The sequence below is a fragment of the Eumetopias jubatus genome, unplaced genomic scaffold (assembly GCF_037043125.1).
Source record: "Eumetopias jubatus isolate StellerSeaLion01/CBP00866 unplaced genomic scaffold, mEumJub1_p1.0 scaffold_3, whole genome shotgun sequence".
NCBI lineage: Eukaryota > Metazoa > Chordata > Mammalia > Carnivora > Otariidae > Eumetopias > Eumetopias jubatus.
Window position 1 is genome coordinate 136,113,462 of NW_028274809.1, and position 17,046 is coordinate 136,130,507.

The following is a 17,046-nucleotide window of genomic DNA, read 5'->3' on the forward strand; positions in this document are numbered from 1 at the left end:
TCTGAGTACTCAATTCCTGCTGGGGCTGTAACAGATTACCATAAACCTATTAACAACACAGATTTTTACTCCCTTTGCTTCTGTAGATCAGAAGTCCTGATACAAGTCTCACTGCGCTAAAATCATGGCAAGCCTATGTTCCATTTGCACAGTCTAGGGGAGAATCATTTCCTTGCCTTTTCCAACTTCCAAAAGCCATCTACATTTCTGGCTCATGGCCCCCTCCTCCTTCTTCAAGGCCAGCAATGTAACAGCTTCAAATCTCTCTCACTCTGACCCCTGCTTCCAGTTTAGTCCACACACATCTGGTGTACACACTTTTGCCCAAACCCATAGAAAGTACAACAGTAAGAGCGAACCCTAAGGTAAAGTATGGGCTTTGGGTGATTGTGACATGCCCAAGCGGCTTCATGAGCGGTAACAAATGTACCACGCTGGTGCAGGATGTTGGTAGTGGGGGAAACCGTAGGTATCTGAGTGAAGGGAATAAGTGGGAAATCTCTGTACTTTCTGCTCAATTTTGCTGTGAACCTAAAGCTGCTTTAAAAAAATAAAAAATAGGGCGCCTGGGTGGCTCAGTTGTTAAGCGTCTGCCTTCGGCTCAGGTCATGATCCCAGGGTCCTGGGATCGAGCCCCACATCGGGCTCCCTGCTCTGCAGGAAGCCAGCTTCTCCCTCTCCCACTTCCCCTGCTTGTGTTCCCTCTCTCGCTGTATCTCTCTCTGTCAAATAAATAAATAAAATCTTTAAAAAATAATAAAAATAAAAATAAAAAAATAAAAAATAGTCTTTTTTTTTTTTAATTTTACTATGTTATGTTAGTCACCATACAATACATCATTAGTTTTTGATGTGGTGATCCACAATCCATTGTTTTCGTATAACACCTAGTGCTCCGTGCGGTAAGTGCCCTCTTTAATACCCGGGAAAGAATGATCTGAGCAATGTTCCTGGAAGGGTTTATTTGCACTAAACTATTAGCTCCTTGAGAGAGGAGACCTAACAATTTGACTTTCTGTCCGGGGAGCGGCACTAATGCCTGCGCATGGTGGGAGCTAAACCCGAGTGAGGACCAGCGTGTGAGCAGGTGGTGGTGAAGCTTCACGCAGCTCATGTCCCCCCTCAGTGACAGTGAGTCCTTTTGCAGTGTGACGCCTCCTTTTGTGGCCCAGAGCAGGAGGGGGGAGCCAGAAACCAGCACTGTTCATTCAGCCCTGTGCAAAGTACTTCTGATTGTCCCACGCCAGGCTCGAAAGAACCCCACAACGTGAACATTAACACTTCCATTTTGGAAAATGAGATGAGTGGGGCCCAGAAAGGCTAAGTAATTTGCTGAGCTACAGGCTGAAGGGCCTGGATTCAAATCCAGATTTGTGTGCTTCCTCGCCAAGCGACAAGAGTAGAGAAGAGCAGTTCTGTGTGTATTTTGAGTTTCGGATGTGGGGAATGATGCAGCAAGATGGCCCTGCAAACCAGGAGAGGATCCAAGAGAGGACTCACTGTTGAAGGCAGCCCCGTGTTGTCCCATCGAAGACTGGTTGCCACTGGAGGCATTCCCAATCTGGTAAGATGCCAGCCGTCCCTGGGGCTCTCCCCATAAAGGGGAGCCAGGGCTAAGCCACAGGGCCAGACCCAGCAGTGCTGGAGCTGCGAGGGGCCACCAGAGGGCACTGTGCTGATGTGGTGGCCCAGGTCTTTCAGAAGCCCGGCCCCGCTCTCCCAGCAATGCCCAGAGCAGTGCTCTGAGTGAAGCCAGGGATGGAGAAATGCCGTTTTGAACTAAATTGGTTTCCCTCCCTTGAGACAAAGTAATGCAGAGAATATTTTTCAGAAAGCAGTGGAGAGTGTAGTTTGCCTCTTGCAAATCACTAATTGTGGTTTTCTTTCACTGACTCAAAATGTCCTTTCGCTACAGCAGATATCAGGAGGCAGGGCGGAAAAGTGAGCATGTGCAGTCCCAGATCTGTCTCTGATTAGAAAAGTGGGTTTTGTGTTTTCTGAGGCTCCTTTTTGTTTTCTGTATGCTGGAAATCAAAGGCTTTATCTTAGGGGTCTGTTCTGAAGACTAAAGATAATGTACAGAAAAGGTAAGTCTGATCTTCTGCCCTTTGCAATTATTTTGGTCTTACAGTCCCTTTAACTCTTACATATTGAAGACTTAAAAAGCTTTGTTTATGCAGATTCTGTCAATCAATATTTACCACATTAAAAACTAAAATTTACTTTTCAATTAAATTTCTAATTAAAATATTCATTTCATTAGAAAATAATAAGCCCATCACATGCTAACTTTAAAAACATGTTTTTATGAAAAAAACTATATTTCAAAATAAAAAAACTAGAAGAATGACAGCATTTTCCATTTTTGCCAATCTCTTTAATATCTGGCATTCACTTATATGTCTTCATCCAGACTGTTGTAATATCACACATAATGTAGCTTCTAGAAAACTCTTCCGTGCAGCCAGGAAAGAATGAGAGTGAAAAATGCAAATAACTTCTTAGTGTTCTATGAAAATAGTTTCCATCTAGAACTCAGTAAGTGATAGTGATTACATTGTTCCCTGAGAGAGTCCATTCCAAATTTCTGGGTAGCAACTCCAGCCTGTAACATGGGATGCTCTAAGAGGTAACATGGTCCTTGGAGAAAGTGTCTGACAAGAGGGTTGTGAGGATTATTACTCACCATGCAAAGAACCTGATGAGAGGTGGACTAATCTATGAGATGAGTCAGACTTTGCACAGTTGGACAAGCCTGAGCTCACGGGCCTTCTCATGTATGCCAAGATGATGTCTATCTTGAACACACAAAATCAAGAAGTCCCTCCGAGAGCAACTGTTTAACCAAACACTTGATTTCAAATTTACATAAAGTCTGTCTTGCACTGACTTCCAAAATGTTTCGTTTCCTTCCTGCTTTTGATGATGAGACGCATTAACTGTGTTTCCATCTCCTCCCCAGCAGGCATCCAAGCCTGATGAAGACTTGTCAATCTCCTGCAGAGACCTGTGAGACTTCCATGCGCCTTGATTGCCCCGCGTCTGCCCAGGTGGGCGCAGGGCTTCCCCAGGCGCCTTTGGCAGGGGGGTGACACCAGCCAGCTCTGCAGCAGTGGGGCGGGCTGCTGTGTCCGTGGGTGTCTGCCAGATTCCTTCTTCCTCCCCCTCCACTCTCCTCCTCCTCGGCTGCTCCTTCCGGGCCATCCCCTTACAAAGCCCCCTCTTTTTGAGCCTTTGGAGGCTCAGCCCTCTTTGCGACCCTCATTTCTCCGGAGTTTCCTCAGTCTGCCCTATCTGCATCCTCTGTACTGACACACCACTCTCTCTCTGGCCAGTCCCACCTCTCCATTTAGATCCTTCTTCCCTCCCCTCTCCTTCATGCATTGCACACCTTCCTGTGCTGGGGCTGTGCTGGACTCTCACACATATGATTCAGAGACAATCTACAAAGTCAGTAGCATTTTGACTCACTTTCCAGGTGAGAAAAATAAGGCACAGAAGAAGTAAGCAGCTTGCCCAGGTTCCCATATCCAGTTACCAATGGGACCAGGGAGTGACCCTGTGGCCGCCTGGCTTTCCATCTCATCACTGATGCCTCTTCTAAGTGGCTTCTTCATTTGATGCTGTCCATGTTCTCTGTCTTTCCCATGCGCCACCTTCTCTAGGTCTTACCACACACACCCCTACGATGTGCCCTCTGGACGCATTTTCAAGCAAACTACAAATTCACCGGGTACCCGTGATGTGCCAGGAACCACTCTCGTCCCCAGGGAGAGGGCAGTGAGCCGGCCTTATCGCAAGGATGGTCACTCTCTCCTTTCTGCCCTGACAGTGGGGCTCGTTCAGGCTCCTTTGCTTCATCTGTCTTCTGCCGTTAGCCCAGAAACACTTTCATCTTGGACACAAAGTTAGCAAACCCCTCCCAGCCTTTCTTCTTGCAAAGGTCCCTCTGCATGCAATGTGCTATTTGGTTCCCAGCCTTTAAGATGTTAGCTGTCCCTGAGCCTCTCTGCTTTTCCTCACCCTGACCCTCTGTACCGTTTCGGGGTAGCTGTCCTTTCTGGAACCTCTCATGTGCCCACGGCAGCCTGGCACCCCACTCTCTGCTGAAAGCGGCCGCAGTTGGCATGGCTGTGTGCACTGCAGGGTGACTGCCCTTTGGGGTCCACTGAGATGCTTGCACCCGTGAGGCCAAGGACAGGCCAGAGGCCCCCCCAAGCGCTAGGCCTGAGTAAGGAAGGGTCAAGTTCGGGAAGCAGAAACTAAGGTTAGGTGCCTCATTCATTCATAATCATTCATTCAAAATATGTATGGAGTGGCTTCTTTGCTTCCGGGGTTGTTCTTGGCACGGACTAATGAGCCTGCCCTGGTGGAGATTGCAATATATTGGGAAAGACAAGCCACAAGCAAATAAATGTGTATGATAATATCAGGTGGTGATAAATATTGTAAAGAGGAATCAAGCAGTATCGGGGATGGACCTGATGGAAGGGAGGAGTGGGCACCATTTTAGATAGTACGGTCAGAGAAGAGCTTTCTGGGAGGGGCAGCATTTAAGTAAAGTAATAAATGAAGTAAGAGAATGGTCCAAGCGAATACCTGAGAGAGAGATTTCCAGCAGAGGAAGCAGCTGTTGCAAAAGCCCTGAGGTGGGCGTGTGCTTGTGGGTTTTGAGTAGAAGCAGGAAGCCAGCATTGCTGGAGGGAGTAAGGCGGGTGGTGGAGGTAAGGGGTGAGGTGGGGAGAGCCAGAGCTCTAATCATGAGGGAGCTTATAGGCCATGATAAGCTGTTGGGATCTGAACCCAGGACTTCTGATTCCAGATATAGCGCTTTTTACGTTGCACCACACTGTTTCTTGAAGGAGTTTTCCTAAGAGATAGTCTGGTTTTGAAGGTCAGAAAAAGTGACAGTTTGGACTGTCTTGACGTTTGCTTCCCTACAGTTCACTTGCAAGCCAACCAACAGTCAGAGGGAAGGTCATGGACAAGATCAAGAATACAAAGCACCAAGCTTCCTAACACCTCCCTTATTCTTCCCATAGGGGTTCCCCGGGTTCTGAGTTCACAGAGCCCACGAGAAGAGAGGAATCTGCCACGAGGAGAGCCTGGAACCATTGGGCTGAGGAAGGTCCTGTTGCCTCAGATATATTGCTGCATTATCCTATGGACTGAACTGTGTCACCCCCCAAATTTATGCCGAGGCCCTAAACCCAAATGTGACTATATTTGGAGAAGGGGCCTTTAGAGAGGTAATTAAGGTTATAAGGGTAGGGCCCTAATCTGATAGGACTGGTATCCTCGTAAGAAGAGGCACCAGAGAGAGTTCTCGCCCTGTGTCTGTCTCTCTCTCTGTGTCTCTCTGTCTTTCTGTTTGTACATACAGAGAAAAGGCCATGTGAGGACACAGGGAGTTGGTAGTTCTCTACAAGTCTGGAAGAGAGACCTCATCAGTACCAACCCCGAGGACACCTTGATCACCTTGATCTTGGACTTGCAGCCTCCAAAACTGTGAGAAAATAAATGTCTGTGTTTGAGGCTACACAGTCTGTGGTATTTTGTTATGGCAATCTGAGCTGACTAACGTATACTCCAATGAGTTACTTCTGTTTTCTGTCACATCACTGGGCCTTGAGCAGGCCTGGCCATGGCCTACTTCTCCAATCCGATGGTGGGCCACCTCACTGTCAGATTGGAGAGGAGCATTCCCTCCGACTCCTGGGAAAGGCGGTTTTGCTTGCAGAAGGGCTAAGGAAGGCATAGTTCAGAGTCCAAGATGCCTTAACTTGTTTGTGGCTCCGTATCTCCATCTGTAAAATGGAAATGATCCTACCAGTGCTGTGGGGAAGTCTTAAGTATAAAATTCAACTGATTAAATGGTTGCTGACATTATTTATGCGTAAGTGTTGTACTGGCAAGAATATGAGTGTACGCATGTGTGATCTGTTACAGGAAATTTTCTCAATAATAATGTATGTGTATAAAACAGTTGTGAAAGCATTTTGGGTGTGTCACATTTTTAGATGAGGAGGGTGTTTTCCTATAACGTTAATAATCTTGTTATTTGTTTAATGTAAATGCACTGATTTTTGTAATCATTATTGCCTTCTAAGTATTGTCTCTTATGGTGGTAAAATATTTACAAGGCTCTAATATATTTGTGAATTTAATTAAACATTTAAAAGTATTGGATTAGGTTTGCAGTGTTTAAATATTTAGAGAAAATTACCTTATTAAATTTATATATTTTTATTTATTAGTTATGTACATAGTCTGAGAATATTTGGGAGGCTGTTGATTATTTAATGTTCAAGGAAATGCTAATCATTTAATAAATGTATATGTAAGATTACAACATTATGTACCACACCAAGGTAACAAAACAATGGGAAGAAGTGGGGGGCTGTTAACAGTGCAGGGTAGGGGGTGTATAGAGAGACTCTAGAGGAGCTGCCAAATTTTTGAGAGGTAATGACAGAAAGAAGGAGGGGGAGAGACTTGCTGTATGCAAAGAAAACAAATCCTCTTGGGCATTTTCTTGAAGGGATGTAATAAAGATTCTAATTGCTTAATTACTCTTTCTGGTGTTTCCTTGAATGTGCCTCCACATGCTGTAACTGGACCACACAAGTACCTGACTTCACACAGTTTACAGGAGCAAATGTGCGAGGTAAATGCACAGAATTATTAAAATGAAGCCATTTTCTCTGCAGTGTTATTCAAATAACCCAAAGGCTTCCCTTCTGGGAAGTAAGGACAGACTAAACTTAAAATGCCTGCAATGTGACTTGTCCAAGTTGGCTTATAGATGGCAGATGGTGGTGTTTAGGGGAGAGCATCTTCGTGAGGCCTACCCTATACATAGTACTTTGCTAGGTGCTTTTATACATGTTGTCTTCGGTAATCTTCACAGCACTATGAGATAGAGCTTAATGTTTTCAGGCTTACCAACTAGAAAATCGAAATTTAGAGAGATTGCTTGAGAACTCCAGAGCCAGATTCAGACATAGGACTCCCAGACTGTGAGACCACGGCCTCCCTGTTGCACTAAACCTTAGCCTTGAGTCTTGTTTGTGACCCATAGCCTAGTCCTCACCATTCTGTGGCTTTCTCTTTCTTGGGGCCTTGTGGCAAAATGAAACGAACCACAAGGTAAAACCCCTAACCTTTAGTTTAAGCTTGTGAATTTCAACCATCCCTAAAGAACAGGTAGTCAGGACCGAGTTCAACCACGTTTTGGTTTATTCTTGATTTCTAGCACAAATCTCTGATCGTCTAACCTTTATCTTTTGAGATTCTGGCTTTGTTCCCATATTTCCAGAAGTAACGAAATATATTTATGTAAGAAGCTATTTATAGATGTCTGCATTTGAGAGGTGAAGGAGAGCCAACATTGCTTTGAGTCACGATGAAGTTGGCTTCCATGACATCACTTCTTACACAGAGGATTAAAGTCATTTTTTCTGACAGCCTCTGGGGGGCCACCTGGAGCAGTTCCAGAATGCTTGCGTCCCCGTCATCATAAGGGCCAGCACTGTCTTCTGGGCTCCCTACTGTCCAGCGCTGCATTATGCTTAGCATAATCACTGCATTCTTTTAAGCAGGAACATGAGTATGTGTTTTCAGAACACTCAAAATAACAAAATTCAACTATGAAGAACAAATTAGGGACCAACTCATAATTAATTAAAAGTAAATAATTAATAAAAGCTCAGTTTACACAAAACATCTAGTAGCACATGATACCTTGCGTTTCTGTAGGGTTTTATAGATTCCAAGAGGATTGCCATGTGTTTTCATATTTTATTTTGTCCTCACCACTACTTTGCAAGATGGGGCAAGTGTGTCACTCCCATGTTACAGATGAGAAAACTAAGGCAAAGATAGCTAAGTTCTTTGCCCAGGGTCACAGAGCTGGAAAGTGTCCGAGCTGAGGCTGGGTCTCAGCTCATTTAACTCAGGGTTAAAACACTCTATCCTTTATAAACATGCTTCTTTTTCAGATTTGCATTTTCCTTTGAAATAGAACTCAGATACTCAGGAGATATTTTGGCATATATTCAAATCTGAAATGGAGAACTGTTTCTAAGAAATGATTTGATTTTTTCCAAAGAGGACACTTGGAGGTCTGCAACATTCTGAAAAGAGTATCTGAAGATACACACCATCAGGAGCCCTAGCGAAGCTTTTAAAAACCACAGATAATCAAGCATGACTACAAATATGTTCAATAAGAATTTCCAGGTGTGGGTTTGTTTGTCTGTTTGTTTGTTTGTTTGTTTGTTTGTTTTAAAAGCTGAAGAGTTGATTCAGCCCAAACTAACAAGCACAAGTTCAAATGTGGCCAACGTTAGACAATCTGAGGACTAGTGAAGAGAGTCATCGATTTTCAAAGCGTGCTCAAAGACTTATGCCATTTCATGGGGCGCCTGAGTGGCTCAGTCAGTTAAGTGTCTGCCTTCCACTTGGGTCATGATTCTGGCATTCTGGGATTGAGCTCTGTGTTGGGCTCCCTGTTGGGGTGGGTGGGAGGAGTCTGCTTCTCCCTCTCCCTCTGCCCCTTTCCCTGCTTGTACACTCTCTCAAATAAGAAAAATCTTAAAAAAAAAAAAAAAAGACTTATGCCATTTCCTTGCAGGCAAACTTAATAAAATTAATTTGTACTTATCTCCTCCAGCAGAAAAGACAGAATGAATCATATACAATTGAAGATAATCAAGAATAAATTCCGCTTGGCTGTAGGGCATTGTTCTATATTTATATTGAAGATCTAGTCTACATGTTCCTTATAGAGTAATGTTTCTCACACGCAGATGACTCTAGTCATTATATAGTCTTCCTCAGAAGTCTTCCATCACTTGCCAGTGCCTCTCAAATCATGTTCACAATCATCCATGATCCCACCCAACCTGCTTTTACAGGCTTTATGCACTACCACCGCCCCCCACCTCAGGAAGCTATATGCGCCTCAGTTCACATCAGAGTGCTTACAATTTTCAAAAAGCACTAGATTTTGTTAGGTTGGGTCTTTATCCATGTCCCTCAACTGAAATGCCCTTCCCTTTTCCCTTCCTCAATGTCTGTCTGTTAAACTGTGCCTTTTCTTTAAGGGTTAAGATAAACAGCTCATTTTCCATAAAACCATCACTTGAACTAGAATTCTTTCTTCTTTGTGTTCTGTTGGTGGTTCCTCTGTCTGTTCCTTGCTTATAACACCCATCAGTTTCTGACTTATGTCTTGGTGTTATGTGGTATAAAAAAAGTCAAGTAGTGAATTTAATTTAATGTGGTCCCAGGATTGGAATGTATCCAGGAACCTGGCAGAAATAAACATAAAACCTCTCTGGAGGAAAGCCACATAAGCCTCAAAAAATTCCCACTCATCAAGCTCTGAAGAAGAGGGGCCTGGAATCAAAGATCACAAAACACACCAAATCACCATGGATGAGAGGCAGCAAAAATGATATGCATCAAAATAATTCAGAATACAAGAGATAGAAGATCTCAAGACCAACCAGAAAGAAAGTCAACTCACTTATGAAGCAATATCACACTATAGTTTAGTGCAGTACATAAGCAAATAAGGTCTAAGTGGCAAGTGCTGTGGCTAAGGGCATGAGCTCTGGAATGCGCTGACTGAGTTTCAGTGCCCATTCTATCCTTTGCAAGTACATTTTGGCAAGTTACCTCTCTATGGCTTAGTTTTTTCATCTACAAAATATGATTAATACCATTTTCAATTTTTTTGTGCTACATGAAAAATGCACACATATTTCCTAGAAGAGTATCTAGCATTTAAAAATGGTAGCTATTATTATTAAAGGAATTGGACAGCTGACTTCTCATTAGCAACAACAAAAAGCAGAAGACAGTCAATCTAGCTGTCAACCTAGAACTCTTGATTTATCCATTATTTATCTGTATCTTTGTTCACTATTCCTTCTTGCATTTCAGAATGCCCATCTGTTACCGTTTTTCTTTTGCCAAAAGTACAATCTTTAAATTTCCTTTTGTGAGGGTTTATTGGTTGTTAACTCCCTTAAGTGTAAATAGTATATGAAAATCACAGTGAAACATGAACACCACAGTGAAAGTCATTTGAAACTCACCAGGTTTTAACAGGTTAAAAGTCTAACCATCTCAAATGCTTCCAAAGAGAGATATGTGGAAGTTCTCATACAGTACTGACAGGGGTTTGAATCGGTAAAGCCAGTTTGGAAAAAAGTTGGGTATTACATAGAATTGTTGATTATGAATACATTCCTAAGTATATAATCTAGACACGTTTTTACATGTGTGCACCGATAGACATGTATGAGAATATTCTTCGAAGCATTGTTTCTAATAGACAAAATCTGACAATAATCTGTCTCCATTAACAGAAGTATGGATAATTAAAATGTTATGCTCGTACCAGCAGCACTATCATGATTGAACTTCAAAAAGATAAAGCTGAATGGAAAAAAAAAGTTACCACATGATTCCATATCTAGAAAGTGCAAAAACATGCAAAACTAAATTCAGTTGACCCATGAACAATGTGAGTACTGGGGGCGCTGACCTCTCACACAGCTGAAAATCCATGTATAACTTTTGACTCCCTCAAAACTTAACTAATAGCCTACTCTTGACCAGAAGTCTTACTGATAAAATATAAATGGTGTGTAATACATATTTTGTATATTATATGTATTACATACTGAATTCTCACAATAAAGTAAGTGAGAGAAAAGAAAATCTTATTAAGAAAATCATAAGGAAAAGAAAAATACATTTCCAGTACTGTACTGTCCTTATAGAAAAAACTCCACATATAAGTGGACCCACGTGGTTCAAACCTATGCTGTTTAAGTGTTGCTTGGAGATACATTTATATGGTAAAGGAATTATTAACACAAAATTCAGAATAATGGTTACCTCCAGGATCAGGGGTACATAAATAAGTGTGGTGGTATTAATAAGATTCTATTTCTGGGGTGCCTGGCTGGCTCAGTTGGCGGAGCATGTGACTCTTGATCTCGGGGGTTGTGAGTTTGAGCCCCATGTTGGGTATAAAGATTACTTAAAAATAAAATCTTTTAAAAAATTCTAATTCTTAGGCTAAGGAGTAAGAACTGAGGCAACAGTTTTATTCTTTCTTAATTCAAACATTTTTGTTTGTATGAAAGATCTTGTGAATAAAGAAAGCCTCATGTTTCGTTTGAAGAAAATTAATTTACATCAGACTTGAAGCATCTATCCCACAAGGCTAATAGAAAATTCCACCTTGGCTGTTATACGGGCTCTCCAATTTGAGAGTTATACAACAGTTTGTTTTTCCCTAACTTGAGGGTTATCCAAAGGTCCCGATGTTCTACATGAGCCAACACATCGAGGAGTCCCCTTTGGCCCAGGACGTAGTAGCTTCCTTCCATGTCCCACAGGCCCTGCTATGTCTGCCCCACGCTTGGCATGCAAGGATCTTTGGGGACATGGGAGCAGGGGAGGGGCCAGGGGTCCCTGGGCTTAGAATTTAGCTTCCTCAGCATATCATGCAGCTAAACCTTCTGAGACCTTTCCAACTCCCCATGTAAATTAGCCTCCATTCCTGGCTGTGTATCTTTGAACTCTCTGTGGATTCTCACATCAGTGCAAGCTTTCAAATACACACTAACTTTTTAACAAGTTCTCTGTTGTTAAAATTCTCCTTGTGGCTTTTATTAGCCTTGAGTAGCTGCCCCTATCTACTTGGGGACAAAAATGTCTCAGAGAAAGGATCTCCTATCACCACCAGAGGGTTACCCCGTCCCCACCTCACCCCCATTCTCCCCTGACGAGGTCTGTATTTTCAAGCCCTTTTCCAGGAAGAAAAATGAAATCTCTACAGAAAGCCATCTCCCTTGTCAATCTCCCCTCCCCACTTGTTTTTGGCCAGTTTGACATCATTTTTGCTGCAGAATAAATTGTAAGTCATCTTAATTAAATCCAACACAGAGAATCGGTCATTCAAAATAGTTACAAAACTTAATGCCATTTGCTTCTTAGGTCCCCACTGAAAAAGCAGGGTTGCAGTATCATAATTCCTCTAAAGCTGACACAACAAACATCCTTTCTCCCAGTTGAACAATTTATGTACTGCTTGAGGGGCTATCTAATCTCTCAAACAAAAAACTGTATCTAAAACTTCGGGACACTCTTGCCTTTCACTTTGGTAAATAATTCTATTTTATTTTCTTCCTCAAGGACAACATTCTTTACCAGATGAGATGCTTCACCCTGACTGGAGAAAGGGAAAGTCTTGGAAAAAGAAAAAGCAAGTCATTAAGCGTGCACTCTCCCTCTCACACACACATACACACACGCCCAGGCACCACAGATTTAAAGACACAGCGACTCACACCCTCCATTACCATTCACCCCAAGGATGTGGGTTGTTCTCAGGTACCCCAACTTTATCTTTATCTTTATTCCCAACTACCCTTGGAGAGTTGTCGAGATTTCTAATCACCCTTTGAAGATCCTTATGAGTTTACAATATAAACTAATATTTTAGCTTTCATCCTTCCTCTAACACATCATTCCTTCACACTCCTGAGCTGCCGGGGCTGCTGCGTAGGTACCAGCCACGCTAGGCTCGGATGCCTGGCTGGCTGGCAGTTCTTTTCCACTTCACTTGCAGTGCAAGATATGGGGCCTCTGCAGGTTCCATTTCACCCCTTCTCCCAGCTGAGATTTCAGTGGGTTTAACCCTCCTGCTGATGTAGACTCTGACCATCCTTGCTCCATCAGAGCAATCCCTTCCTTGGTCTAGTTTAGGAGCCAGGGTGTAATCTGTGTAGTTCTGGTCAAAAGGAAGCCCAATGACTTTGGTTAAATGCTTAGAGCAGGAGATACCCTGTTTCTTCTCCTGGATATAAGTAAGGAAGCATGTAGCCTTAGGCTGCTTGTAATCAGCTTGTTCCCATGAGGGTATTCAGCCATCAGACCAAGCCAATACCTGGAGAAGGCTCACAGAAGCCCCTGCTCAGTAGCTTGAAGTCCAACTTCTCTTGGGATGTTACGTGAGATAGTGATTGTTTAAGCCACTTGGACTTGGGTTTTCTGCTGCTTGTGACTAATAAATATGCTGATATACTAAATCATCTCTGATCCTAGGAAGTGACTCCAATCATCCCAAGAGGGGCCTCCCTTCCCATGGCTGGGCTGGGTGGGCCTCCCTCAAAGGCCCAAATCCAAGTCTAGCCATTTCCTGCTTTCCTTTCTCCTGTCAATGTTCAGTGCCCATTTCTGGTGACCTTTATTTTCTGTCTCATTTCTTAAAAAACAAACATACAAAGAAACAAAACCCACAGAATTAATTTGACTTTTAAAGTTTAATTTAAACTTAATTTTTATTTCAACAATACATATTTACAAGTTAGATGGCTAAAAAGTTCTTAAAAGGAAAAGAGAAATTTCCACCCTATTGTCCCACCCCAAACTCTCCAGAGGCCATCCCTGCCCGTCCTTTTCATGGTTTCTTCTGGACTGCAGCTCTTATTGCTAAATAAGATTTATCTACAGCTTTTATCATTCTCTAGCTTTAGTTGTTATGAATTTTCTGTGATGGCAGATGGAGACCTAGACTTCTTACACCCTTCCCCCACATACATATCCTCTCATTTCTTAAAAAAGTTATATCATAGTATTTTGTTATTTACATTATTCTCTGTGTAAACATTATTCACAGCTGAGCCATGTAGTGTACTATGATTATATTTCTGTTCTTAAACAACTGTTTCTTTCTGCTAGCATTCAATGATCACAGTGTCTTTTCCTTTGCTTATTTTTCTATGTATTTTCACTAGTTCATCCCAAGTTCTTCAAGAAAACTACAAATCCCTCCAATGCATGCAAATCGATTAGTTTCTTGTTTTTCTGCTACCACCAACATCTTATGTCGTTCACCTTTCTCCTGTGTTGGATTCCTTGTTTCCTAGATGCCATGTTTTCTTCTATCTTGGCTTAATCGCTTATTTTGGAGGAGCACATCCTCCAGTGGGTTTCTGATAAAAAGTGCAAGGGTGATAAAAGTGTTGAGACCTTTCATACTGAAAATGTCTCTATCTACCCTCTCATTTATTTGTAGGTGTTTTTCATGTTTGGGCCCTCACCCCCTGCCCCCAAAGTGTAGTGGTCATTGACTGTTCATAGTTAAGAGTGAGACTCTAACAGGTTGACTAGATGCTCTCTGAATGGAAGGGATTAGTTGCAGTGTGAGCTTCCCTTTCAGGTAGGTAATAGGGCAGGTGCTGGCTTTTGTGTTGGGAAATCCTCAACAGTCTGTATCTGTTAGTCTTTTTCTTGGGTTGGACAGTTTCCCCACAGGGGGATCCTGCGGGCTCGTGTTTGACGGGATATGAGTCTATCAGCATTCTGACAGCTGAGTAAGGGAAGGGCCCTGGGGCTCTTGTTTACTATGAAGATATTCCCTTTCTCCCTAGCTTGAGGTCACCAACTCCCTCCCACACTCCACTCTGCCTGAGGTCAATAACTCCAAAGAGAAAATCTTGTGAGAATGAGGAGAGGTAGGTGCCTGGTGAGGAAAGGGAACTTTTATTCACTTTCTACCAATCTTCCCGGAGATTTGTAGGGAGAGTGGTGGCATAAGCACCAGCTAACCCTTCTTCACAGATATTTTTTAAACCCTTACAAGCTGTGTGAACTTGAACAAGCTTCTTAATTTCTCTGAGCTTCAGGTTCTTCATTCGTAAAATAGAAACATAAGACTTTGGTGTGAGGGTTAAATGGGGTTTACTGAATGTGAAGTGTCTGGCACAGTCTGCCCAGCATGGAGAGGGCATTCAATTGTTGGTGGTACAGTGGTCTGGGGTCTGGAGGTAGAAGTTGGTAGTCTCTTTAGCTTTGTTTCAGTGGCCAGAAAGAACCCCATCCCACTATCCAGTTCTTTTCTATACTCCCTCAAAGGAAAGCCACCCTATGCATATTTTGCCAAAATATTAATAGAATTTCAGGGATACAACCACCTTTGCAACTTATCCTCTACCCCACCCTCTCTCTCAGTGCCCTGCCGAACACTTAGAGCAACCTCCTCTATTCTGGCTCCCATCCCGATAGATTAATGTGCAAGACTCAGAACTGCAGTGAAGTCAGTCCAAACCCAAATCCCAAGAGTAACCCCGTCTTCTCGGCTATTTCACACGTAATCCCTCCACCCCTAGGCAATGGCCCAGTTCCTTCTCTTACTCTTCCTATCCTTTCTAGCCCCCTGGCAAGAGAGAGGCAAAGAGAACCTTCTTGCCTTCAGTGGACTAGAGCCTCCTTCCTAGTGCAAAATGAAATTTCTCCTTCTCCCTACTTTTCACCAGCTCTTTCTTGCCCCAGTCCTTCTCTCCCTTTTTCTCTCACTGTTCTTGTTTGGGACCTTGACTCTGCTTCGTCAAAGGGCAGCCTTCTTCACAAAGTCTTTTCAGTGAATTCTGAGGATGCTTTTCTTATCTGCTCTGGAACCTCCGTTAGCTTTGTAAACTGGCTATATCTTAGGGGATTGAAGATGCAAGAGGAACTGGAGAAGCTGGGGAATCTGAGGTTATCTTAAAGTTAATTTAGAATGCCTGGTGGGACCAAGATCTGGTACAGAATCCGATGAAAAGAAGCACACAATGTGCTAAGTATTTTTTCCCAGTCTAACATTTTAGGTTGCAAGACTAGTGGAGATTTTGCCTGCTACATTTCTCATCTAGACTCAACCACTGAAAACACACCTAATAAAATGTTTGGAGTAGGACTTGATTGACCTTCGTTGGAAATGGTGTAAATACATGGTCATTTGAGACTATGTGTGAATGAAGGTCAGCACAAGGATACAAGAACAGGCCTCACCTCCTAACCCCTTAAACTTGTGTTTCCTTTTTCAACCACATGCATACAGGAATGCTGCACTTTGCCTTCTGTAGGTGATCTTTTCTGAGTGTGGACCTTAGTCTGTCCTTAAAATTTTCCCCAGCAAAGTAATAGAGCAAAGGATTGAGGCAGCTATTGGCTGCTGCCAAGGCCAGTGTGATGACCACTGCTTTATGCAGCTTCTCTTCACATTTATTCACTTTCCACACAAGCAGGTGGAGGGTTCTCAGTACGTGATAGGGCAGGAAACACAGGAGGAAGATGATCAAGGCAATGACGATGGTGATAAGTGCCTTCTTGTGAGAAACCCGCAGACTTGATTCTGGGACCTCCACCTTTAACAGAGCTCGAATGATCAGCAGGTAACAAATGCTGAGCATGAAGAATGGCAGCAGGAAGCCCAACACCAAGGCAATGTAGTTCATGGTCTGCAGTTTAACAATTTTACTGATATTCAACTCTAAGCATGATACAGCACTGCCCCTCTGCTCAGAGCCATTTTTCAGAAGCAATACCGAGGAAGCCATGATAAGGATCCATATGATCCCACACAGAGTCCAGGCATTCCTGATGCTGGTGACATGGAGGAGCCGGAAGGGATGAACAGTTGCCAGGAAACGCACGATGCTCAGCACAGTCAGGAAATAAATGCTGCTGTACATGTTAACATACATAGAATAAGACATAATCCTGCAGGCCAGGTCCCCAAATATCCAATTGGAGCCTCTGAGGTAATAGTCAGCTCTGAAGGGTAGTGTACTTGTGAATAAGAAATCTGAAATGGCCAGGTTTAGCATGAAAACATTCACAGATGTGGACTTCTTATAAGACTGCAGGAAAACGTAGATGGAAAAGCCATTTCCCAACGTTCCCCAGACAAATATTATCAGGTACACAGTGGGGTAAAAATCCCTTTTGAAGTTTTCAATTGTACAGTTCCCGTTGCTGTTGTTACTGCTGAAGGTGCCATTGGGTTCCATTTCTGGTATGGAGATGGATGGAGGCAAGGACATAAGTTTTCTCTCCATGCTGGATTAAAAAGAAAACAGACATAAGAAGTTACTTCTTGCTCACTACCTACATCTTTCCAGATTTTAATGAAACGGAGAAATACTAGCTTTTCTTTGCTACTTGAGTCAAAAAATACCAGAAAATTCTTTACTGTAT

The 17,046-nt window shown here is 42.9% G+C and overlaps 1 protein-coding gene across 7 annotated transcripts in view; it reads right to left on the reverse strand.

The window, feature by feature from the left end:
- Nucleotides 1-13,330: 13,330 nt before the first annotated feature.
- Nucleotides 13,331-17,046, reverse strand: part of CYSLTR2 (cysteinyl leukotriene receptor 2) — a 29,195-nt gene continuing 25,479 nt past the window's right edge. For all 7 annotated transcript variants that reach the window (XM_028107511.2, XM_088021838.1, XM_088021837.1 and 4 more), the window contains one exon: nucleotides 13,331-16,908. In XM_028107511.2, the coding sequence (XP_027963312.1) occupies nucleotides 15,870-16,907 (1,038 nt within the window). In that variant the 5' untranslated portion in view covers nucleotide 16,908 and the 3' untranslated portion in view covers nucleotides 13,331-15,869. The remainder of the gene's footprint in view (nucleotides 16,909-17,046) is intronic.